Consider the following 26865-nt stretch of genomic DNA (forward strand, 5'->3'; position numbering starts at 1 on the left):
ACATCATTTGACAAAGTGTTGTTCTTTTCTGCCCAAGTGTAAAACTCTGTAAAATTAAATGAATCACAATTACTTTTATCTACTGTATATTCTTGTGTACCGAAAATTTTATCTTTATCAATATCATCATCATTATTTTCCTCTTGAAATTTCTTCAATAAGTAACAACTAATGACCTCATGTGATAGCTTAGGTGTGGAACTGTCATGTTTGGGTTTATGATAGTCACATCCATTGGTCCTATCATCATGCTCACCTTCTGCCTCAACCTTGCGGACCTTCAAGGGGGCGTCTACTCGTTTTTTATTTCCTGAATTACAACTTGTTCCTGCTTGAACTGCTGATTGTGGTTCTGCCAATGTCTCTGATCAACATTTCTGTTCCCATTCCTATGCCAAACATTACCTGATTGTTGGTAGTTTCTATTGTACTGATCTCTAGCAAAATTTCTGTGATTTTGATCCCTAAAGTGTTCTCTATTTTGTTGATTATTTCTGCGAAAATGTTGTTCTTGTTTTGGATAAAAATTAGGGTCCTTCTTTTGAAAATTGTTATATCCCCCTGAATTTTGACTGACACCATGATAATTGTTTTGTTCCGTTTTTTGAAAGATATCATTTCCCCAATTTTGATCATTACCTTTCTGAGTAAACCCACTATGTGTTCTTGTTGTTACCCTATCCAACTTTTCACTATAATTGAGAAACTGCTCTACATTACTATCAGGACAATGAACTAAACTCAACTGCATTGCTGATGGCAATCTTCTCTTTAAGGTATCAATTTTGATCAAGTTATCTTAAGGTTTTGTTAAATGAATAAGTTTTTGAAGTTCACTTTTGCAAAATTGTTTCATGCTTTCATCTGATTCTCTATAGTTTCTCCCATTCAAAAATTCACTTCTGATTCTAGTTTGTTTAAGATCATCCCAAAAATTTTCCAGAAATTTTGATTCAAATTCTGAAAAGGTCATCCCCACGGTTACAATCTGGTTTGCCCAAGTCAAAGCTTCCCCTTCCAAGAATTTTTTCACAAATTTGATTTTCATATCATCTGGTGAGTGAGGTAAAAAACAATCCCTACAATACTGTATAAAATCAATGGGATGTAAGGGTCCATCTACCGAAAAGTGCTTCACTGGAATATTAGATACAAGATTGTATGTGTTGACATTGTGATTTTTGCTTTGAAATTCAATGTCAAAACTTTCAAATTTTTTCGCTAAGTTCTTTGACAGTTTTTGTTTTCTAAATCATTGCATTCTACTTTTTTTTCTAGAGTAACCAAACGATTGTCAGTTTCTTGTTCTACATTTTTTACTAAAACTTTTGTGTTCTCATCCAAATTTTTAATTTCCCCTTTTATCTCATTAAAATCAATTAAATCTCTTTCCCTATCTGCCAGTAACTCATTTTTTACAGTATTAATTTCATCGCTCAATTTAGCATCAATTTCATTTACTTTTGCTTCCACAGATTCAATTTTTTCCTCAACACTGCCAACTCTGTACGAAAGATCACCCACTTGGGTATTGACTGCTTGGACTTGCAACAAAATATTATCAATTTTTTCATCCCAGTAAGTCTTATTGTCGTCAAATGATTGTTTCATTTCTTTCGTGAAATTTACAAGAAAACTTTTTAAATCAAATTGATCGGTTTTTTCTGTTTAATTTGACCTGTCCTGATTTTCGAAGTCTATTAAATTACTACTTTCTACTTTAGGCACAATACTCTCGAAAATCTCATAAGTCATTGTGAAGAGAAAAAAAAATTTATACACAACAATACAAAACAAGATTGTTTTAACAAAATACAAGGGTTTCGTGACTTATCTGAAACACTCTTCTACTGTTGCAAGTCCACATTTTCCACCCATGTGATTGTTGACCAAAATCCTTGAAATTACTTCTTCTGCCGTGAACTACACTTTTTTTTGCCGAAACACTTCTTCTCCAAAACTTTTACTTCCCGATGAACACAAATACTGTAACACACATTCTGAAAAAACTGGTATTAACACACAAAAATTTTCTTCCTCATAGCACTGTTGAAGATCACATGAACACAATATCCCGGCTACAGTCCCCAGTTGAAATATGGTCTCCCGGCTGAGACACAAAGTTGAAATATGCTCACTATTTTTTATTTACTTAAATTTGGCATATTTCGTGACAGTACCTTTTCCGTTAGACGTTTACAAGGCGGTATTGGTCTTGGCTTCAGTTGTCTAGAGGAAGTATGATTCCACAATGCATCTTTGTCGGCTGCAGAAATGACCTGGTTCAATGTGTTTGCCTCATTTTTGGTGCTTCAAATACCATTTCTTCGAATGTAGTTTCTTCTTAAAGTTTATATAAAAAAAATAGTAACATAATTCAAAATTATTTATGACGGCGACCTGCACATTGTTCTACCATCAACACACACCAAGAGTTAACTGCCGACTGACTATAGTCAAAGACGACTCCAGCGTCAAAGACATTTTACACAACACACAATCTTCCACTTGTAATCAGTCTCTTTGCTATTCTTCGACACATTTACTAATAGTAATCAATATGCTTTCACTCTAAAAAATATAAGTAAATTAACACATAATAAGGCAAATTATAATAAAATTCTGACAAAAAATATAAGAAAACATTTACAATTTGGTATCGACAAATCCGGTAAAAAATAACACATCTCCCAGATCCATTACAATTCGTAGATAGATTAAGGCTAGAATGTCTGTTTATATATATTTTTGTGAACTGTTACATAGTTTCATCTAATTGTCTATGAGATGCTTCACTGAAATTCCCATTCTCAAGATTTTTGAAGTAGGATTTTAACTGATAGTATGTATCTTTCTTCAAGCATCTGTCAGTTTACATTTTGTATCATTTCCATTTCACACCCAAGCTATGTTTTTCTGACATTGTACCCAAAACTAAATCCTCCTCTTCATATATTCCTTCTTCACAACTTAACAACCTCAGCAGAGTCTGAAGTCCTCCTCCTCATGCACTTTCCTTGCCATATGAAGCTATTCTTGTAACACCTGTACTGCTGTAACTGTCTCATCTACCATATTAAAGTGACATAATGCAGTGATATTACTGGTAAGATCTACTTTGTTGTATGAAGAACCAGCAGGGAAATGGCTAGTCATAAACTAGCTGATGTGCAGTTGCTGGTGAGTTTTCTATATTGACATAAAGGCCACTAAAATGGTTTTTGGGTCTCAAATACACAGTTTATATTTTCACATGATAGAGCTGTAACCTCAGTGCCTTCTTCCCGCTGCAGCGATATAGATTCATCGTCTTAACAAAAGCACCTCAGAATTTTAAGGGTGTGAAACTGAACTGTGGCTATTTTTTTTAATTCTTGCTACATGTACCAATTGTCTTTGATTATATACCTTTTTATTACATCCTTCTTGTGTCCCTAATATATACTTAAATTTCCTTTTTTGTCCATCTTTCAAAGTTTGGGGATTTCATATATTCCTTTCTTGGCCGCTCCTGTGGCAACCATATACATCTTCCTCTTTTCTTGGTGCTGCTGCTTTATCTCATTTTCCTTCATTTCTGAATCTGTGATTTCTTTATCTCTGACCTGCTGACAGTCCATTCTGTCACTTCTAGTTTCTCAGGTTTTCCAATTCCATTTGCATGTGACATTTCACCCTTGTGATAACCACACACATTAGCACGCCACTTCTGAGATTTAAGGAGACACAGTAGCCCTGGATTGAATCCATTCAGCATATTAACAATGAGGACCAGTGTGCAGACCAACCGGCCGGGGTGGCCAAGCGGTTCTAGGCGCTACAGTCGCAGGTTTGAATCCTGCCTCGGGCTTGGATGTGTGTGATGTCCTTAGGTTAGTTAGGTTTAAGTAGTTCTAAGTTCTAGGGGGCTGATGACCTCAGAAGTTAAGTCCCATAGTGCTCAGAGCCATTTGAACCATTTGTGCAGACGAACATGGATGTGGTTTTTAGGAGGTTTCCCACATATGACTACGAAAATAACTGAGCTGGTACCCAAATCCTGCCTCAGTTACTTGATTTGCAAATATGTAGAAAAAATTCAAACACTTTAAGATGGGATAACACTATATAAAGGCAGTTGTGGCACAAAAATTCCAACGTGATGGGGAGGGGGAAGGGGTAGCAACAGGAAGGACACCTGCCTCTACCTACCACTGAAATTGCCAAAACCAACAATTAACGAGCTGATACACTGTAGAGACGGGATAAAGAAGAAGATTTGCATGTAGCATTTCAATGCAGATTTCGCTGTCATGCTGTCACATTCTGTCTCTGCATATTCTTTTCTTCTCCAACTATCTATCCCCCCTTTTTTTTTTTTTTTTGTAGCTGAGGGAACCTGTAAGTGAAAGCTAATCTTTAATGGCACCACCTGTTTTTGCTTCTGTTGCTGATTCATAGTAAGTAAAAAAATTCTGTCCTATCTTTCATTTTAATTTCAATGTGATATATGATTAATCACCTCATAAAATAAATGACTGGAACAGGTGCCCCCCCTCTATCGCGCACACTTTCAAAATTAGAAACCCTCGTTGAATCTCTAACTTTCAATGTTTATACATACTATAGTTTATGTAGTAAATATGTGAATAACTGAGTTGCAGCTCAGTAATCTGTAGCAGTGAAATAATAATAATAATTGAGATAGTCCAGGTCTTGCGTGGTAGGTCGAATCCACTTGGAAGTTTAGCACCTGAGAAGATGTTATGCAGGTGCACATCTGTCACCGCTTCCCACCGACCTTTCCATTCTTCAAGGGGTTTGAAATCCTTAGCAACCACGTCTGCAGCACATCTCAACAGAATCTGTACCAGCCATGGCCGATGCAGTGATGCTCTCTTTTAAGTGGAAGAAGCTGCCTAATCCAGCCTGTGACTGCAGAGCTCCCTACCAGACTGTTCACCATATTGTCAGTGAATGCAGGATTTGAGCCTATCACGGTGCTGAAGAGGACTTCCGGCTAGTAACTCCAGATACAATGCACTGGATTGAAGGACTGGAAATTCAGTTGTAAAGCCAAACTTAAGTTTATTGTGTGTCAATATGTACATATGTATATGTAATTTAATTTTATGATATGTATGTATTAGCCATACGCTAAATAAATAATAATAATTATTATTATTATTATTATTATTATTATCATTATTATTGTCTGGAATAATTCAGTTTGCTCATTCGTGATATGCTGTTTACATCTCACACAACAATTATTTTTATCAGGTACGGTACACACAGCTGTGTCATGCCCAAGAGAAGCTTGTACAGGATCTTGAACACTGTGTGACCCGAAGAGAAGCTATAGTAAATGGAGCAATTGCAAAAGAGAAGAGAAGTACTAGGGCTATACACAATACAAAAGTCAGTTTTCAGAAGAAGCTGGATGACTTGCGAAGTAAAATAAAACAAAAAGATTCAGTAAGTACTTTTATCCTCAGGTATAGAAACATGTTCTTTGTACAGCTATACACAGTTCACTTATTTGCCAAATGAAGAGGCATATAACTACTCTCTCTCTCTCTCTCTCTCTCTCTCTCTACCTCTACCTGTGTGTGTGTATGTGTGTGTGTGTGCATGCATGTGCATATGAAGAAATAAGGTAGGAGGTGAGAACTGCTGAGTACTTTCACTGCTGAGAAAAAACAGTCAGCTGATCAGAAGTTCATTGCATGAATTGTTTGTTTAGCTGTAATATTAGGAAAAGCATAGATTGCTACTCACTGTAAAGATGAGACAGTGAGTTGCACAAAGCATAATGAAAAGACTGTTACACATTTATCTTTGGGCCAAAGTCTTCCTCAGAAAAGAAAATACACACACATTTACATAAGAAAGCAGACATCAAGCACGCATGACCATCATCTCCGGCAGCTCAGACTGGAATGAAATTGTCACACTGAGTGGCACTATGTAGTGGGACAGGGAAGGGGGAGGGATAGCAGGGTAAAGGCAGGGGGAGAGAAGAGTACTGGGCAGGGAAGGGGGAGGGATAGCAGGGTAAAGATGGGGGGAGAGAAGAGTACTGTCTGACAGTGTGTGCAGACATTAGATGGATACATAACAAGACGTGGGGGTGGGGGTGGGATGGGGTAGGGGGGGGGGGTGTCATGTGTGAGGTGTGCTTGCTTTTGTGAAGATGTGTGTGTTTTCTTTTCTGAAGAAGGCTGTGGCCGAAAACTAAATTTGTAATTAATTACTAGGTTTGGATTTGAATGGTGATTAGTGTAAATCTCAGTATCTTCAAGGATATCTAGTGTTTTACTATTTTTCTCTGAATGTAAAATACATAGACTATTTTTGATTGACTGCAAACAGGATTTCATTCTCTCATGTGATAACCAAGGGCACTCTCTAAATCTTATCTTAAATTCTGCACCTGTCTGACCAGGTGCTGCTGGTGGTGGCATATGTGTGCTCATATTGAATTCTTTACCCAACTGACCAATATAAAACTAACACATAACCTGCACCTTATCTTACAAACAACTGTGTTGCTGTATTTGTCTGTATCCTCAGCTTGGCTATGTTGCAAAATAGTCCTAATTTATTATTTGTTTGGAAACCATTTTTACATTACATTTTTTAAAAGTGTCGGCAATTTTTGTGGAGCGTGAGCCTTCTTAGGAAAGAGAAACATGGGCGACTGAATTTTTAGTACTGGCTGTTTGTTTCTTCATCTTTTTGAAAATTTTTGTACTTAAGTTCTGAATTGCATTTTCGGTAAAGCAATTTGCTACCCCAACCTGAACTATTGTGTCAAATTCCCTATCAGCTGTATCACTATTTAAACCAAGTTTTGTGATCCAACAAAACATTGATATAAAGTAAGCTTGTTTATGTATGGCCGGATGATGAGAGTCTGACAAAATGATTAAGTCTGTTGCAGTGGGCTTATGGAAGATATCAGTATTTACGTTTCAACCCATTCTCATTATTTTCAAATTCAAAAAACTGAAGGGAAGCACCATTTTCAAATTCTGTAGTGAATTTTTTTGCAAAGATTCTTATAGGCTCTAAAAAATTTGTTCTCTAAATCATTTACAAACATTTTGGACAAGATACTTGCGAAAATATTTTGTTGAGCCCAACCTACATAGGTGGAATGATCATCTAAATAAAATAAGAGAAATCAGAGCTCGAACAGAGAGGTTTAGGTGTTCGTTTTTCCCGCGCGCTGTTCGGGAGTGGAATGGTAGAGAGATAGTATGATTGTGGTTCGATGAACCCTCTGCCAAGCACTTAAATGTGAATTGCAGAGTAGTCATGTAGATGTAGATGTAGATACTTGAAAGACTGGATCCTATTGCAAGCCTTTCTTTTTTTTTAAATATAAAAGTCAAAGATAGTTTTGTTAATTCAATAAGTTCTACTGCATATGCATATACTACCTTACTAGTGACTGTACGAATTGGAAAGTTTTCTTTATGAAGCTTAATCTGCAAACATAGCTTCGGCATTTTGGGATTCATCATTATCAATCGCTTTGTGCTCCATTCTGAATTTAGCAGGAAATTAGCACTATTTACATAGCAAAATCTTCAAGATGTAGTCACTGTCAATAATTAATACAAGAAAATTACTCTTATCTGTCTTGGTAACTAAAACTTTATTCTCATGCAACTTCAAATTGAGATTCTTTACATCAGAGAGTAATTTATATGATGATTGTATATTATGTTTAGGTGATGTCAAGGCACTAGTGTGCACAGGATACAGTGGCCAATGCGCAGTGATCAGTTTTTGTCCAAAGCATTGGGTGAGCTCATTCGTTTGTTTGGATGCGGAGCCTGATATTCTCTGCCAGATTTTGGCTGGTCAGCAACACACTGCAATGATGGAGTTGAGGTGCATGCCCTGCAATCTTTCTCAAATGATTTTACAGGAACTATTCAGTAAAAAAAAAAAAAAAAAAAAAAAAAAAAAAAAAAAAAAAAAAAAAAATTTGTGTTCCTTATAGCTTTATGTGTCAGCTTCAAAGATTATGCACCCATCATTACGTTAATGGTCATAGTTACTGTGACATTTGACACTGCGCAAAATTCAAAAAATTTTACAATGAAAAATAGGGGTCGCTATGTTTTTGTATTTGGTGCATATGACTGATATGTTGCTGCATATGAAATTTAACTAACATACTGAAGTTTTCTTTAGACATTGGTGGAAGTCACTATCTGTCACTAATTTCAAGAAAATTAATCTGATGTAGCACACCCATTTGCAGTTGTGAGGGGCAGCCATAAAGCCAGAATGAAATATCCACAACATTCCTCATACTTCATAAATGCTTTGAGATGTCAAAATGAGTTTTTGGCATGTTATAGCACACAAACAGGAGAGTATTTTTCCATATGGCTGTTATGTAAAATTTCATTATCTGTAGTGTTATTTGTCTAACTACAGACTTTTTTTATGAAAGAATGTAATTTTTAAGGGTCGTCAATAGCTGGTGAAACAAGAAGTGCTGTAGATTTTGGAACAACATAAGTAAAAACATCACACATTTATTTTTGTACCAAGGATGTGCTTACTCATAAGCTATTGACCTTACTTTTCTTCAGTTCCACACTTAATAAACCGTTGTTTCAGAATTCTCTCACAGTTGCATCTGCAGACTGTGTCAGTGAAGTGACACTGAGTAAACTCCACTGTATTTTGGCAAAAGAAGCAAATATTAACACAGCAACAAGAGAAAAGTAGGTTTTACTCAAAATTCACAACTCATGACACTTCTATGAAAGTTGCAAATGGTTAACAAGCCAGTCGAAAAAATCATTGCTATTGTTGCATTTTTAGTAGAATTCTTTTTAGACACTAACCAAAGCAGAGGTGACAGATATTTTTGTATGATCACCACGCAAGTGAGAGTGTGGAGGGTCTCCACTTAATATTGGCAAAAAATATGAGTGTAGGCTTCAGTTTAGAACAGTACTTCCACTCCTGCATGCGGCATTACCTCTACAGTGCCTACCTGCAACCCCCACCAATACCGCTCTCCCCATGTGTACACTGCCAGTCGCACATCTACTGGCCACAGTATTCTGTGTGCGCTGTATGAGTTTCCACCACTGTATTAGCTTGTGCAAGTTTTGAAATTTTAGATGATCCACAACAACTTTTTACTTCAGTTATCACTTTTTTGATGACTTTGTCATTTATTTTAAATGGAAAATTTAAGTTTAGTCCTATACTAAGAATGTTAAAGAGAATGCTGTGTCTGTTAAGTTGACCACTCTAGTGGCAAATTTATGATTATTTATGTGGTAAGCTGGAACTGTACTGTGGCTGTTGCTTGCCATGGGGGTCCTATTTAGTTTCTCTCAGTTCCACACTTACACTCAGTTACTCATAAGCTATTGACCTTACTTTTCTTCAGTTCCACACTTAATAAACCGTTGTTTCAGAATTCTCTCACAGTTGCATCTGCAGACTGTGTCAGTGAAGTGACACTGAGTAAACTCCACTGTATTTTGGCAAAAGAAGCAAATATTAACACAGCAACAAGAGAAAAGTAGGTTTTACTCAAAATTCACAACTCATGACACTTCTATGAAGTGCCCGCCTATGGCGGATAATTTCTAGCTGCCAGTACACACATTTGAACACTAATTTTGAAACATTATTAAAAACAACACTCGTACCTATAAAATAGAGCAGGTATAAAATCCAGTTTGGCAATAGCAAGATATGCAACCCACATCCGTTCAATTCTGTGTACAGATATTGAGATTTACATATGTAACCTGCAAGTCACCTTAATGGTACATGGAGGATGGCACTTTGGGTGCCATCAACATTCCCCATATGAGGTCATATTTCTCTTATTTTAACAGTATCATCAGTTTGCGGGGTGTAACAGAGGATGTACTTTGTTGTCGGCTCTACTTGAAACAAACATTTTTGGAATTTTCATGATGAATATCTCCATAATGAAGAAATTGCTTTCTCTTCAGCGGATTTTTTTCTATATCTCTTCAATGAATAGTACCTTGTTGGATCCCTGACCAATGGGCAGTACTCAAGAGGCAGTTGCATAGAGGTATTGTAACCTTCTTGTTTTGAGGATTATATTTTTCTTAGGAATCTTGCAGGGAATTTCATTAGGTCATCTGCCATTCCTACAATTAATTTTATGCAGTCATTCCATTTTACATAGATCACAAAGCATACATCTACAGTTGAGTCAGTGTAAGTTGATCCCTGACAGTTGCAGTAGGCTGGGCACAGCAGTTTCGGGTGCCTACCTGAACCAATCACATAACGTGATTCTGTAAACATCTCTATGGCAATGCCTCAGTGTTGTCATACCTCTGTAGATGGGCACTGTCATCACCTTGTTGTCACATGCAGCCATTTGCGTTTAGCAGCTGAAAGCTGGTAACAGTGCTACTAACTGTCAGGTACTTTCTTATGCCGACTGAACTATAAATCATCTTGTAGACCTGGGTGTACTGCCGGTAGTCTGTGTCTTCCCAGCACAATATTTTGATGTCGTAACTCAGCAACTTCATCGTGTGCCCTGTTTCTGATGTAGATGCTGAGTTATGACCCCCCAAACTCCTGATTCTACGAGATTATAGTGAATCACCAGGAAAGTCTACGAAATTATTTTGAACTGTAGATGTTTAATGATTGATACTATTTGTAGTACTTGCTCCTCAATCAAGTAATAAAAGAATAACAACATTCTTATATTAAATTTCTCTGCTGTGGTCACACAAATGGTATCATACTCAGTTTCAAGTACTTAGTAAGTAAGCAGTGGATGATCTGTTTAGAGAGAAAGAAAATGGGGATGGTAAAACATTAGAAAACTAGATTACAAGCTATGAGTACAAGTTGGTTTGACTTTGTAATTTAGTTTCATAGTATTTTACCAGTGTCTTTTTCATTTCTGATAGTGACTTGCTAAGAAGAACGAACTAGTTATGATGCCATTTATGAGTCCCAATGCTGAGAAATGCAAGAAAAGGTGGTATGTGTAGCCTGTGCAAACAGTAAAGGTTTATTCTGTCTATTGTTGGTCAGTATATTACATGTGTTTCTGTTAAAAGTCAAAGTACAACCCTTGTACCAAGTGTTGATGCACTTCATTTCTGTCTGTGGTTTACTTAAACTTTCAGATGTTGCAATTTGTCTATATACAAAGGCACCATGTATGAAGTCTCACATGATTTTCAGTGTTACTCACCAGACTATTTATATGCATCATGAACAATAATAGCAAATATAACACTCCTTTGGGGCACACCCAAAACTACTTCTACATCTTATGGCTTCTCCCCATTAAGAATAATTTGCTGAGTTTTATCTTCTACTAAGTACTCAATAGAACTGCGAAGATAGTTCAATATTCCCTAAGTGTGTATTTTGTTCACTAGGCAACAGTGTGGGACTGTATTAAATGCCATTGATAAGTAAATTTACACTGCACCAACCTGGGTCCCACAACCTACTACTGCATGCTGAGTGACAAGGAGAACAGGTTGAAATTCAAAAGTTCACTGTTTGCAGACACCATGTTTATTCCTACAGTGGAAAGTGTAGGCCTCCAAAAAGATCATAATATGTGACATTAAAATGTGTTTCATGTTTTTCCGAAAGACTGATGTAAGCAGTATAGTTCTGTAGTTATGTGTTTCTGATCATCAGCCATTCTTAAAAACAGTAACTTCCTGGCAGATTAAAATTCTGTGCTGGACCAAGGTGTTAACTCAGGACCTTTGCCTTTTTCAGGCAAGTGCTCTACTGACTGAGCTCCCTAAGCATCACTCATGCCCTCTCCTTAATTTTATTTCTACCAGTACCTCATGTATTACCTTGAAAACTTCACAGAAACTCTACTGCGAAACTTGCAAGACTCACTAAGTTGTGAAGTTACACAGGAGAGCTTTTGTGAAGTTTGGAGATAAGGTTCTGGTGGAAATGAAGCGGTGAGGATGGAGTGCGAGTCATGCTTGGGTAACTCATTTGGTAAGGCACTTAACCATGAAAGGCAAAGGTCTCAATTTCAAGTCTCAGTCTAGCACACATTTTTAATCTGCCAGAAATTTTCAGGATTGATTTCTGCCATATTTCCAATCACTTGGAAAACTTCATTATTACAATAGCCTACAATTAATTGCTGCTTTAAGGAGATGAAGGTTCCTTGCATAATCTCTACACAACTATACAGGTATCTCATGAGATCCAGACACTTTTCCTGCATTGGTGATTTTTGTTGATTTCGTATTCTCTGATTACTTGTCTTAACATATGTCATTTTGGCATTTCCGCAATGGTTAAAAGGAGTAAGTATAGTACAATCTTCTTCAGTGAAACAAGTTAAGAAGTCATTGAGTGGTTTGACCTTCTCTTAGTCAGGTTCTGTTTTGATGTCCCTATGATCATTGAGCAACTCTACAGTTGATGCACTGAATGACTTGACCAAAACACCTTAGGATGCTTTTTAGACTTACAAGCAGAATTTTATTTTCAGATTCAGTGTACATGGCTTTCACTGCTCTCTGTGTGTTTGGCTTTTGTTTCTTAACAACGCTTTGGATTTATTTAAAGTAGTTGTTTTGCAGTACACGTGGTTACTGGTGTAGATTAATTAAAAATAAAGAAACTAGTTTATTGTACATATTTTCATTCAGTAACGACTTATGTAACCAATTTATGGGCAAATTCAAGTTACAGGGATAGTATTTTATGAATACATGAGCGTGTTATAAGAATTACACCTGGTGTTTATTCAAGAACAGCCTCCAGAGATCTCATCGAAGAAGTGCATATTTTGACAACTTCACCACACATATATTCATTAATCCCCTTTGTTTTTCCAACATTTCTCTTCTCACAACAAACAGTAAAAGAGACCAAAAACAACTTCTATAAAAACCTCAAGGGGTTAAAATTAGTACCGAAATGAGTCAGAAACATGGGTATGACATTTACCAGAGCACACACTCTACTCCACAGAAGAGTATCTTCACATAACCTCTTAAATTTAATGTTTTGGTTATGTATTACTTTTGATGATCGGGAGCTGTATGAAATATTATTCCAAATTATTCACTGAATGTGAATTCATGACGTCAGCTACCATGGGTATAGATGTATTACCCAGTTGTGACATGCGAAAATTTGTGCCGGATCAGGAATCAAACCCGGATTTCCCACTTACTGCAAGCAGTCACTTCAACAATTTCAGCTATCCACGTGCACTCCCCTGCCTGATCCAAATCTCCATATGTCACCATCTAATTTCTTATATTGTAGCATTTTGCTTTAAGCTTGCAACATTACTTGAGTGCTGCTCAGGGAGAACGACACTATCACAAAGAATCAAGACCTTTTTTATCATTGTACGTCCTGTCTCAGTTTATGATATTTACATATGTTTTGATGATCAGCAGCTGTATGAAATATTATTCCAAATTATTGCCCTGAATGCGTAATACATCTGTACCCACTGCAGCTGATCTCATGAAATTCACATTCAGTGAATTACGTGGAATAATATTTCATGCAGCTTTCTGGTTGTTGTCAGGTCATAGGTAAGTATCATAAGTCGAGATGAGACACAGGATGATAAAAATGGTCTCATTTCCTTGTGGTAGTGTCAGTCTCCTGAGCACAAATCGAGTAATGTTGCGAGGTTAAAGGGAGACATACATAAGACTACAATATAAGGACATGGATGGTGAAATATGGGGATTTGGATCAGCCAGGCAGTGTACACCGATAACAGAAATTGTTAAGGCGATTGCTCGTGATAAGCAGGAAATCCAAGTTCAAGTCCTGATCTATCACAAATTTTCACATGTCACTCAAGGGTAATACATCTATAACCATTGCTGTTGATGACATGAAATTTGCATTCAGTGAATAATTTGGAATAATTAATGTTTTAGGTAAAGTATAATTAGAATTTGCACTGTAATAGAGTAATGAAATGTCACTTCATTGTATAGCATGTAAATTAAATTAAATGTTCATCCTTGAACTCTTTCCACATCCCAGAGATCACTCTGTGTAGGTTCCAAGGAACACAACAGATGTAATATGATGAAACTTTCTTTGTTTATGTGAGCTATTGAACCATAGCAGATCTTTCCCATATCTCACAACTTTGCCCAGCACATATGTATCCAGTGCTGTTTTTCTGGGGGAACGCTGGGGGATGCGTACCCCTAAAACTTTTTCGTCGACAAAGTAATTTTTTACAATGTTGAGAACTTGGAAGAGTGCCAAAGATTTATTTCATGGACGTAAATTTTTTATTAATTTTTTGTGTTGGTAATTGCAATACGAATGATACCAGTTCAGTTTTTGGTGGGAAAATCGATGTCATTGACTGTTTCAAGCATTTTGAAGCTGCGGCAATCGTTCTCGACAACTGAATCCCTGGCAGCCAGTTCGACCATAATGTAGTGCCTTTGCCCACTAATAGTGGGCGATGGTAGTACTAAACGGATTGCGTACACTCAAATCGCATGCTTCATTTGAGGTGATGTAAACTGAAGTGTTCGATACCACTTTCTCTTGTATGTGTGTGTGTGTGTGTGTTTCTCGGTATCGCCTGCTTCATTTGAGCTGTAAAGTCAACTGAAGAGTCCGATACTTTTGTCGGAGTATCCTCAAACTTTTTTTTAGAAAAGAAGCACTGTACGTATCTAATGTATATCCCATAATAATCTTGAATTTGATACTCCACGTTTTCATCTCCACAGATTAATGAATGGTACCTATTTCTTATCAGGATAGCTAAGCACTTTTCTTAACAATCTTTTAACACTAACAGTTACAGCTGCTATAACAGCTGTAAGGTTACTGATTACAACTTGTTAACTGAATCAAAAAAGTTCAAATCTACTTGTCAGCAGAAGCTTTCTATGACCAATTTGGCATGGCAGTTAAAGGTAGCAAAACGAAACCCAAAGTTTTAAATTCTGCATTTAAAAAAATTTTTCACAAAGGAGAGTCATACTAGCATACCATCATCTGACCATCGCACGGAATCCCTGGCATAGAGATACAAATGAAAGAGTTGAAAAGTACTCTACGGCATTGGGCCCTTACTTAGCTTGCATTTATCTTGAGTAGCTCAACCAGTGCAAAGTCACAAGCAACAGGAAAAAAGCAAAGGTGACTCATGTATATAAGAAGAGTAAAAGAGTGGACTCACAAAATTACAGACCAATATCCTTAACATCAGTTTACTGCAGAATTCTAGAACATTTCTGTGTTTGAATATTGTAAATTTCCTTGAGACTGTAAAGCTTATGTCCACAAATGAGCACGATTTTAGAAGGCATCACTCATGTGAAACTCAGCTTGCCCTTTTCTCATATGATACACTGCAAGCTATGGATGAAGAACAGCAGGCAGATTCCATATTTCTGGATTTCCAAAAAGAATTTTACACACTGGGTATCCCACTGCAGACTGTCAATGAAGGTACAAGCATACGGGATAGGTTCCCAGATATGTGAGTGGCTCAAAGAAATCTTAAGTAATAGAACCCAGCGCATTGTCCTCAACAGCAAGTGTTCACCAAGGGTATTGTCAGGCGTGCCCCAGGGAAGTGTGATAGGACCATTATTGTTTCCTACATAAACTGTCCCGCAGACAGGGTTGGCAGCAATGTGTGACTGTTTGCTGATGATGCTGCGATGTACGGGAAGGTGTCAAAGATGAGTGACTGTATGGTACAAGATTACTTAGACAAAACTTCTAGTTGGTGTGATGAATGACAGCTGGCTCTAAATGTAAAAAAAGTGTGTTAATGTGGATGAGTAGGAAAAGCTAACCTGTAATGTTCGGTACAGTATTAGAAATGGAATGAGCATGTAAGGTTTGTGATAGGGTAGGGGAATAGTCGACTTTGGTTTATTGGGAGAATTTTAGAAAAGAGTGGTTCATCTGTAAAGAGGACTGCTGCGACATATTCTCAAATACTGCTTGAGAGTTTGGGATCTGCCCCAGGTCAGATTAAAGGAAGACACTGAAGCAATTCAGAGGTGGACTGCTGTATTTGTTACCAGTAGGTTCAAACAACACACAAGTATTATGCAGATGCTTCAGGAACTCAAATGAGAATCCCTGGAGGAAAGGTGATGCTCTTTTTGAGTAATACTACTGAGAAAATTTAGAGAGTATTTGAAGCTGACTGCAGAATGATCCTACTGCCACCAGCGTAAATTTTATGTGAGGACCACAAAGATAAGATATGAGAAATTAGGGCTCATATGGTGGTATATGGATAGTCGTTTTTCCCTTGCTCTATCTAAGAGTGGAGTGGGGAAATAAATGACTAGTAGTGGTACTGGGTACCATCTGCCATGCTCTATAGCTCTTTGACACAGGTGACGTATCAAGACATCTGATTATCATGTTTGATCACCTTTTAATGCTTCCATAAACCCAAATTATTTCACATTTAGAATTGGTAATAATCTCACTGAATATTATAGAGATATTTATGATAAGAAATAAGCCTCCAACAAGACAGCTGGCCTATCGTGACAACATATATTCAAATGTGAATTTAACAGTATCATGAAAAGGAAAGTTGCTACTCACCATATAGCGGAGATGTTGAGTCGCAGGTAGGCACAACATAAAGACTATCACAAATAAGCTTACACACACACACACACACACACACACACACACACACACACACACCTGCAGTCCTTGGCAGCAGCAGCTGTGCATGATGGGAGTGGTGGCTAGGTGGGGGGGGGGGAGGGATAGTAGGGAAGGGGGGGGGAGGGATAGTAGGGTAGGGGTGGGAGGACAGTGAAGTGCTACTGAGGAGCGCGCAAGGACGAGATGGAGAGAGGTTAGGACAGCTAGGTACAGTTGGGAGGTTAGACGGAGGGCAGGGGAGAGGTGGCGGGTGGGGGCAGGGGGTGGGTGGGGAGTAGCGGAAAAGGAGAGAAGTAAAAAGACTGGGTGTGTTGGTGGAATGAGGGCTGTGTAGTGCTGGAATGGAAACAGGGAAGGGGCTGGATGGCTGAGTATAATGACTACCAAAGTTTGAGGTCAGGAGGGTTACAAGAACATATGATATATTGCAGGGAGAGTTCCCACCTGCACAATTCAGAAAAGCTGGTGTTGGTGGGAAGGATCCTTATGGCACAGGCTGTGAAGCAGCCATTGAAATGAAGGATGTCATGTTGGGCAGTGTGCTCAGCATCAGGGTAGCCCACTTGTATCTTGGTCACAGTTTGTCGGTTTGTATCTTGGCCACAGTTTGTCGGTGGCCATTCAATGCGAACAGACAGCTCGTTGCTTTTCATGCCCACATAGAATGCAGCACAGTGGTTGCAGCTTAGCTTGTAGATCACATTACTGGTTTCACAGGTGCACTGCCTTTGATGGGTTAGAAAGACTGGAGTAGGTGGTGGTGGGAGGATGTCCCCCACATCTACCCTGCTATCCCTCCCCTTCACCTTCCCAGCCTCCTCCTTACCCCCACCCAGTTGCCACTCCCATCATGCACTGCTGCTGCTGCTCACAGTATGGCTTCAGCTGCCAGAAACTGCAGTCGTGTGTGCGCGCGTGTGTGTGTGTGTGCGTGGTCTATTTTTGACAAAGGCCTCATTGGCCAAAAGCTTATTTGTGAGTCTTTTTGTTGTGCCTCACTGCATCTCAGCATCTCTGCTATACAGTGAGTACCAAGTTTCCTTTTCATAATGTTGTTACATTCCATCCTGGATTTTCCAAATTTGAATTTAGATTTTTTCCGTAGCTGTCCCCAGTCACTTCAGGAAAATGATGTTTTAAGCTTCTTTCTATTTTTGGTATCCTCCTCTTGATTTCTTATACTCCAGGTTACCATGATTCTCTCTCACAGCCTATTAATATCGGTTTAGATTTTGCCTCCATCATACAAATGGCTGCAAAATTTCTGGCTGGTAGTAAGCCTTTCCAGTGTCTGCAACGTATCACGCTATCACTGCTCTCTCTGACGAACATAATCAGTTTGTGTAAATGGAACAAAATAAAAGGCAACATTTGCAGAGAATGAGACTGCCATTGTTATAAATCCTGTGGCATGGGATGTAGGCCATACGCCTAACAGCCAACTTCCTGTGCAAGATACAGTAGTGACCAATCACAGCATTGTTATGGTATCACACATGCTATGTTAACTGTCCTGTCTACTGGAACTATGTACTGTGGACCTAACTCTTCAATAACTTTAAACAGAGCCACTCTTCAGAAAGGCTCTGTTATGTCTGTTAATGTGTTTACACTGGACCAAACAATGTTCATGCCTCTATGCAGTCATTGCAGTTCTACCATCACTCAGTGTATTAATTTATTGTTATATCCACATGGTGGATAGTGTTATCATTTTAAAGTGTGTCTATTCACTCAGTAAAATGCCAGATTTTTGTTAAAAAGAATTTGGGCATTGTCATTTGCAGATAGGTTGCTTCAGTTGGTTTTACCTTTTCAAGGAGATTGGACAGAGTAAATCCTAACTCTGACATCATTTTCTGTCGAGATAATTTCTCCTAAATTTTCTCATTCATCATATATTTTGTTAAGCATATTGGGAAATTTTTTGAATGGAGTTAGGCCAAACTGTTTTCAGTGCTACTTGCCTTCATGTTTGCCTCATAAATTGCAAGTGCATCAAGAGCTCTGATTGTTAATATTATCCAGTAATTGAAACATTTATTGAGTTGTCCAAAAGTCACTATATATGATACGGTTATCAAAAGTTTCCTTTAGAATTGTGCTTGGGAATTCCAAATTGATAAGCACATTAACTAAATGGCAATGCTTCTTCTCTAGAGTCTTGCATTCACTGTTCCTATCAGGAAACACGACATGCTGAACGTACTGTCATAGAAAGAAAGAAACGACATGAGGATGTTCTCCAAAGGCTGACAGAGAAGCAAGCACAATTAAAGCAGTTGGAGGAGGTGACACAGCAAATTGACAAACAGCTGCAGGATGGTCAACTACAAAAGCATCAGGTAAACTTATTTAACTAGTATTGTAATGGAGATGAAACAGTTAGCATCTAACCTAGAATTTTAAATTAGACAAATTGGTTTTAAAGGTTCATCCAGTTTCAAAAACTATATCTTCTTCATAATTGAAGCTAGAAATTTAGGGTAAATTTTTAATTATGCATAAGGCTACAAACTTTATATTTTCATTTACAAAGGCATATCTTTTACATGCATGCTTGTACAACCTTTGGGTACTTTTTACAATTTTGTTTAGGATCAAAGTGTTCAAGTGTTCATGTACCTTTCACAAATATTCAATGTATCCCCCCCCCCCCCCCCCCCCCAACTAGACTTACACCCATCCAGATTTTACTCATTGCATACATTTGCAGGCGTGAAGCATGTCTCGAATTACTGCTGATTGGTTGATTGGTTTGGGGGAAGGGATTAAATAGTGAGGTCATCAGTCCCATCAGATAAGGAAGGATGGGGAAGGAAGTCAGCTGTGCCTTTTGAAAGGAACCATCATGGCATTTACCTGAAGCGATTTAGGGAAATCATGGGATGGAGTGTTTCAAACACACACACACACACACACACACACCTGAAAATCATATACCATTAGATCAAGTGACCTTGGAGGAGAATGTTGCAATGTAAGATCCATAAGTCCCTTATGGCCGATACATTGTTTAAGTAGCTCATTGTTAATAAATGCTCTTACATGCAGGTGCCTGTATGGTGGTGCTTTGAAATTTTCAGCATGTTCTCAGAAATGTGTAACGAACAAGCTTGTGAGATAGCTGCACCCTGGGGATCCCTAATGGCAACCACATGAACAGACAATTGTGTCAAGGTAAATTTTAATTTCTATGGATAAGGTATAATTTACCCCAGATTTCTGTTCTTGTTCGTGTAGGAGATATTCGCCTGGGGAATTCAAGTAAATCATTTTGAAACACCCTGTATTTATTGCATCTCAATAAAAGCTAACAGTGTAAAATTACTTGTAACAGCAGTACAGACCTTATAACTACGGAACAATTGCTGCTATGTAGTGTTATTTTCTCCCTTTACGTATTGTATATACTTCCCTAACTCATACAGAGCACCAAGTTACGAGAGACGTCATACTGTAACGATACATTCAGTTACACTGACAGGTACACACATTCCTTGTTTATTTTATTTGTTTCTATTATATGTATTGCAATGTACACAAAGCTGTTTTGGGTACATTTTTTACTTCTATGCTTAAGTGGTCACTGACCTGCACTATAGCAACTTATTTCATTCTACAGAATCTGGAATTGTTGGTGCGACGGCAGAGGAAGGCCAAAATGTTTGGTGATGTCAAGGCTGGTAAACATCGCCTTCTATATCGCACAGAACATGCTTTGGATGCAGAGACACAAAGGCAAAAATCTATAAATACAGATCTCATATCTGTTGTTGAATCACTGCTATCAGACTTCCCTGCTCTTCATTATGATCTCACCAAAGTACTTAATACACTTAGGTTACAGTCCTAAAACTTGTGCTGCAATATCAAGCTTTGTGAACTTTTTTATAGGAAAGAACAGCATCACATTACATTAGGGCCATTAACTGCTAGTGATTAAAAATATTAGCAAAAAACTTTATTTAGCTTTGCAAAATAATCAAATGTTTTCAGTTCTAAAAGATTCACACCATAATGAATGCCCAACTTTGCTTCAGATCTTCCACTTTACGACAAAATACTTCCTCTTCCCTGAAACAGGCAAGTGATGTAAAAGTATTAACAAGGCTGCTGCATTAGTATCATATCGTATAATAGATAGAAAACGATAAAATACAAGGATTGTTTCAAGCTTTATTGGAATACACGAGTAAATTCACAGTGAATCACTTTAACATCATATACAAAGGTCACTTAAGACATTATAGATTTTCTACTCACCAACACGAAGAAGTGTAATGTTATTAAGCAATATATGAGTGCCCAAAGTTAAAACTTCACTTAAATTTGTACATCTTTGTTGATTCACATAGAAACCACCTGCTGATATAATTCTTGCAGCATCATCTATGAAATAAAATTAAAAAAAAATCCTTTATCAAAATAAAACACAGAAGTAGCAGTACTCATGTTACAAAACAATTGTTATTAGCTTTCTCTGTTAAAATACAATGTTTATTTAGAGCTGTAAATGATTAAGAACAGATCTTACATTAACAGTATGAAATTTTTTGTTGCCTTCACTATTAAGTTACTCTAACAATAATAACTGTGAAACACATTATGCCTATTAACTATCTTCGTAAAATTTACTCTTTAAGCTTAAAAAATTATGATGATATTCTCGAAAAATTCATAATTATCTGCTGAAGCAGTGACATAAAACCACAGTAGTAATAGACAACTGTTATATACAGTTCATGAAGTATCTTTTCACTATTAATTACACCAATTATATAAAAAAAGGTTCCATTATCTTAAATCTTGTAAAAACAAAGTAGAAACTTTGGAATGAACAATGAACTGCAAATTAAGTGAAAATAAGAACCATATTTTCTTATAGCTCAAAATTTCATTACTTTGTGCATTAATTTTTAACATGAGTGCTTCAGTACCCCTTTATCACAGTTGACAGTAGTATTTCTCCTGCTGGTTGTGAATTACTTCCTTTCTCTCTTCTCCACTTGTTCAAATATCATGACTGATTTGTTGTTGAGACTTTTCTTTCTTTTCCTATTTTTTCCCAATACTTGCATATTATTACCAATAATCATCACTACTCATCTCATATTAAGGTAGATTTAATATTTCCTTAACAGACTGATTATTATTAGAGCATATGCAAGATTGAAGTATGGTGAAGCAGCAGGAGGGTATGAGGTGCCCACAGAAATAATAAAAGCATTAGGACCATTAATGTTACAATGGCCATATAGAGTATTTAGAATAAAGTGAAACAGGAAAGAAATCTCAGAAGAGAGCCAAAGAGTCAATTTTCCCCATATTTAAGAAAGGCCATGAGAAGGAATGTAATAACTACAAAGATCACTCCTAATGTGCATGTAGCTTAGATCTTAATGAGATTGTTAGAAGAAAGAATGAAATGAAACTAGAAAAAAAGAGTATATTTTGAAGACAGACAGATCAATGTTTGACCTAATCTTACATTAAGACATTTGGTGGATAAAAGATGGGAAACTGGGAAAGGACAAGGCAATGACATTTATTGATATTGAGAAAGCCAATGAGAGCATGCCTCAACATTCAGGTTGCGAAACATAAATGATGAACAACTTAGTAAAGTAGACGTGCAAATGATAAAAGCTACAAAATTGTACTAGAGATTGAAGACTGGTATAGGAGAAACAAAACTGTTCCCAGTTGAAACCATTCTACAGTGTGGAAGTGCGCTGTACCTCATATTATTCATCGTAGTCATGAACAAAACTCAACAGAATATTAAACAGAAATCAGGAAGAGATGCAACAAAAGCCATGTTGTTTGCAGATGTCATAGTAATACAGGGTAAGAACAAATTCAAAGTACAAAGACAAGTATGTGTATGGAACCACGAGAGAAAAATGCAACAGCAAACAACTTCTGCCGAACTGTAAGAGGTGTCCTGTGGATCAGAGATGTCCTAAAGGAATGTACAAAATTTCTAAATGGTAATTACACAGTCCAGTCACACTACTGTGATCACTGCCTATGTTCGACTTCATTGTGCTATAACTACTCACAAACAGCAGGTGGCAGAACTGGCAGTGGAGGGTATACAAAGCATGTTGGGGGGATGCACTAAACAGTGAGGTCTTTGTTATAATGTGGAAGCAGAATGATTTATCCAATGTCCAAAAGGGCTTTGGGACCAAGAGTGCAAGCATTTCTGAAATGGCTAAGTTTGCAAAATGTTCGTCTGCTGCTGTGGTTAAAGTATATCGTGCATGGTAAAATGGCGCTATCCAAAACTGATGCTGAGGCAACTGTGGTGCACCATGGGCCATTTCAAAGTGTGTAACAAGTGTGTGTGAACAAGAGCTGCAGAGATCTCTACAGGTGAATAGATTTCCAATTGTTGACCAACTGACAGCCCAGATGAACCAAGGGGCTACCAAAAATATCTTCCCAATGACTGTCCAGTGAACTTCGCTGTGTACGGGCCTCTGCAGCAGGTGCCAGGTTCATGCATGTATCCATGGGGACCATGTTCACCACTACATGCAGTCTATTTTTCCTTGGCACAATGACTGTTTTTCTTTGTGACAATGGCATCTTTCAGCACAACATTGCAACATGTCACACAGCTCGCAGTATACATGTGTGGTTCAAGGAGCACCTGGATAAATTTACCGTACTCTCCTGACCACCAAACACTCTGGATTTAAACCCAACTGAGAATCTGTGGGACCACCATGGATCCTTAACCAAGAAACTTAGCTCCACATGCCTGTTGGTATCTTCCAGAACCTCACTGATTCTCCTCCTCGCAGTGGTCTGTGCTGCGGAAGGGCTTATTCAGATTTTTTATAGGTCATCACATTATAGCGACTGAACAGTGTATAAAGTCCATGAAACATTTCGAAGAGTCACTGCAGATAAATGTCCATGAGCAATGTAAGAAATGATACAGTATATGAAAGTCAAATTCTCAGAGTGGTGTTCACAATGTTTATAAATGTTCTATGTGCCCACTCTTCGTCACACAGGACATGCCCAATTGGTAGTCCAATTCTGCTCTTACCCAACCCTACATACCTGCAGTGACCGTAAGAACAACTGCTGCAATTTGATGTCGCAAGTCTTCAAGGTTCTGTGGTAGAGGCAGAAAATAAAGACGGTGGCTACTCGCTTAGTGCCACGTCACTGGCTGCAACATGGCCTATCCTATGACATGGCTGCATCTCATTCACACAATCTCATATGCAATTGTGGGAATGTGGATGGGTGCTCTCTTGCTGAAAGATGAAATGAGCCACAATTGCACCATGTTGAGATAGGTATTACTACTTACAGTACCCTCAGCAAAGATGAAGGGTCCATAGACTGCCTTGTTGGTCTCAGCACAGAACAATTAACTGAATATCCCTCACATGGCATCTGTCTGTTCTGACATTCCCCGTTAGCCTGAACATTCTGCATTGAACAAATATAATCATAAAATTTCTTGTGCTGTTGTAAACTGGTGGTGTCTTGCAAAACTCACCCCAGAAAACTGTTTGCGCACTTACTGTTGATTGGCAACTGTATTATTTTTTATGTTATACTTAGCCATTTATCTATACTAATTTAAAAAAGAAAATGTTTTGACTTCATAATTACCTTGTATTTTCAAACTATTATGAACCTGAATATGCACCTCATACATGGACAACAACAGAAAGGAAAGGGAGTGGAATGGCAGTGGCAGCGATGAAATTTTCATGAAGTATAAGGGCAGTACAAAAAGATTAAAACCGGAAGATTAAAACCAGAAATGAAGAGGTCAGAAAATGGGTGGGAAATAAAGTTGAAGTGGCAAGGCTACATGATGAAAATACGAGACGGCAAAGTTGGGGGGGGGGGGGGGGGGGGGAGGGGGGGGATTACTAAAAGGTTTCCAGAAGAGACCATGAGGAAGACCCAGAAAGAGCTTGATACAGTGAGGGCATCCACAGAGAAGAGGGGGAAGAAAACCACAAGATGCACTTAACAATGGAGAGAAGTGGTGGAGAGAGAGATAATGATGGAGATTCTTGTTCACAACCCGACCCAGGAAGAAGTAGGACTAGGACATGATATAATGCTAAAAACGAATTGTGTGTCATTTTTAATTACACGTCATTTATTGTCTCGTTTCAGATAAATGGGCAAATGCCGTATGAAGACTTACAATTTGATTTTTCCCCTAATGTCTAAACTCTTTAATCTTATTATACAACTAGCTAATTACCTGATAATACCGAGTTATGTCTTTCTCTTTCACCTTATCTTCACTAGTAGGGCTGAAATGCCATTTAATAGGAATGGCACCCAACTCTCAGTGACCATGATGGATTTGGGATATAACCCTAATGTAAGTCAATTTTAATTGCTTTCATTCTGTTTCATTTGGTCCTTGATATTGTCCCCTCCATTTCTCCAATTCTGAATAAAAATAATCACCAATAGTGACCAAACAAATCTTATATAATCAGTCTGTGAATAACAGGACTCAAGAGGAGTGAAATCTAAATAGGGTAAATCAAGGATTTAAGGTTGAAAGATGGTACATAAAGCCTGCAGTTTTCAGAAGGAGAAAAAAAAGTGTACTGAATTATGTTAATGAAATAATAGTTTATTCTGCACAAAATAACTTTTATTGACTCCAGATGAAACATTTGAGTAATCAGCAAACATATTTCACTATTTTTCTTGAGGTAAATGAGTAAACAGCATCTTTTTGTATGGTTCCTTGACTGACAAGTGAGAGTTTCGAAATAGGGCGATTTCATCTCAAATCATACAGATCAAGAGTGAATGTGTCACATCACTATTTCAAAGTTTGCTGAAAAAAATGTATGTTAAAGTCCCACATGACACCTCTCCAAAACTACATATTTTGATTTTCTGATGATTTGTGAAAACGCTACAGATCTCTCTAAATGAGAGTATTTGTGAAAATGTTGTAATGAAAGGGGAAATTGAAAAACTGAAATAAAGAAACCTAAAGTGATAGAGATCTGAATTTATTTTCAATAAATACTTTGTTCCCAATACTATGAGACATGATTAATATCATTAATTGATACACCCTTCTAAGGTTCTTTTTTTAAAAATAAACTATGAAAATTTGAATTTTTTTTTAAATTTATGTTTTGAACATAGGAAATGTTAACTGTCTTGAGAAATGATAAAGTGGAAGGAGTACTATCATCTATTACATTAATGGATGCAATTCTTAAACTGTCAAAATATTTGTGCGTACAGATCAAAGAATCTGATATTTTTTTGTTATTTAATAATTATTTTCTCCAAAATCCCCATCCTAAATGTTCCAAAAATTGCATGGTGTGTTAGTTGGTCATTGTAATTAGGGAATGTACAACCAGAGTGGGCAATATGTTTCTGTACAAAATGTGAGAAATATTTTAGGTACACCTAGCTCTACTGTCAAGGTCAAAAAATCATGGACACTTAAATATTTCAATTAAGCATTGATTTTAAGTAAATGTTATGTGCAAAAATGTTATTTCTTAACAAAATAATTACTTTACAACACTGGAAGTGAGTGGGAAAACAATTCATAATTTTGTTTGAAAGCATTTTATAACAAAAATGAGATTTTACACCCATTTTTCTTTTTATGATATTATTCACAAATTATTATTGTCTTCTTCATGATTTTGCTTCTTCATTACTTTCCATGAATTAAAATTGCAAACAATGTACCAATCAACATTGTACTGTTGAAAAGATTTATTTATCATTTGCTTCTCATTGGACTTGTATAACCAAGTTGAATTTGCACATGGACAAGGATAATCCAACAAGAGTAGTACTTGGGAAATGGGAACTGCACACTGATCTTTTGATGACGGCCATTTGAAAGCATTAGCAGGACCATGAGGTGTCATAAAGGAGACAGTTATATCTTGCATCTCATGAGACACTCTTATTATTACCACAGGCTTCATAGCAGATCATTCTCCTCTCTTTTTTAAAACAGAATCCCCCTCAAATTACTTTCATTTAGAATTAAGAATTTCATGTTTGTTACTACTTTGATATGGTGTGTACAAATCCAGTAGAATCTCTTGTAGCACCAACAGCTTCTTGCTGGATATTAAATCTTGTTGCAAGATGTTTGCAGGGACCTCCTACTCCATCACATGTTTTTCCATGACCTGT

At 37.4% G+C, this 26865-nt stretch overlaps 2 protein-coding genes across 2 annotated transcripts in view; one reads left to right on the top strand and one right to left on the bottom strand.

The window, feature by feature from the left end:
- LOC126236611 (coiled-coil domain-containing protein 40) overlaps positions 1–20593 on the top strand; it is a 425031-nt gene extending 404438 nt beyond the window's left edge. Inside the window, exons 12-14 of the mRNA XM_049946047.1 lie at positions 5263–5457; positions 18861–19019; positions 20300–20593. Coding sequence (XP_049802004.1) covers positions 5263–5457; positions 18861–19019; positions 20300–20530 — 585 coding nt within the window. The 3' untranslated portion in view covers positions 20531–20593. The remainder of the gene's footprint in view (positions 1–5262; positions 5458–18860; positions 19020–20299) is intronic.
- A 23-nt stretch (positions 20594–20616) lies between these two features.
- The window catches only part of LOC126236609 (tyrosine--tRNA ligase, mitochondrial), a 110885-nt gene continuing 104636 nt past the window's right edge, over positions 20617–26865 (bottom strand). The window contains exons 8-9 of the mRNA XM_049946046.1: positions 20941–21066; positions 20617–20751 (exon numbers count right to left, since the gene is read on the bottom strand). Coding sequence (XP_049802003.1) covers positions 20714–20751; positions 20941–21066 — 164 coding nt within the window. The 3' untranslated portion in view covers positions 20617–20713. The remainder of the gene's footprint in view (positions 20752–20940; positions 21067–26865) is intronic.

The sequence above is a fragment of the Schistocerca nitens genome, chromosome 2 (assembly GCF_023898315.1).
Source record: "Schistocerca nitens isolate TAMUIC-IGC-003100 chromosome 2, iqSchNite1.1, whole genome shotgun sequence".
Taxonomy (NCBI): Eukaryota; Metazoa; Arthropoda; class Insecta; order Orthoptera; family Acrididae; genus Schistocerca; species Schistocerca nitens.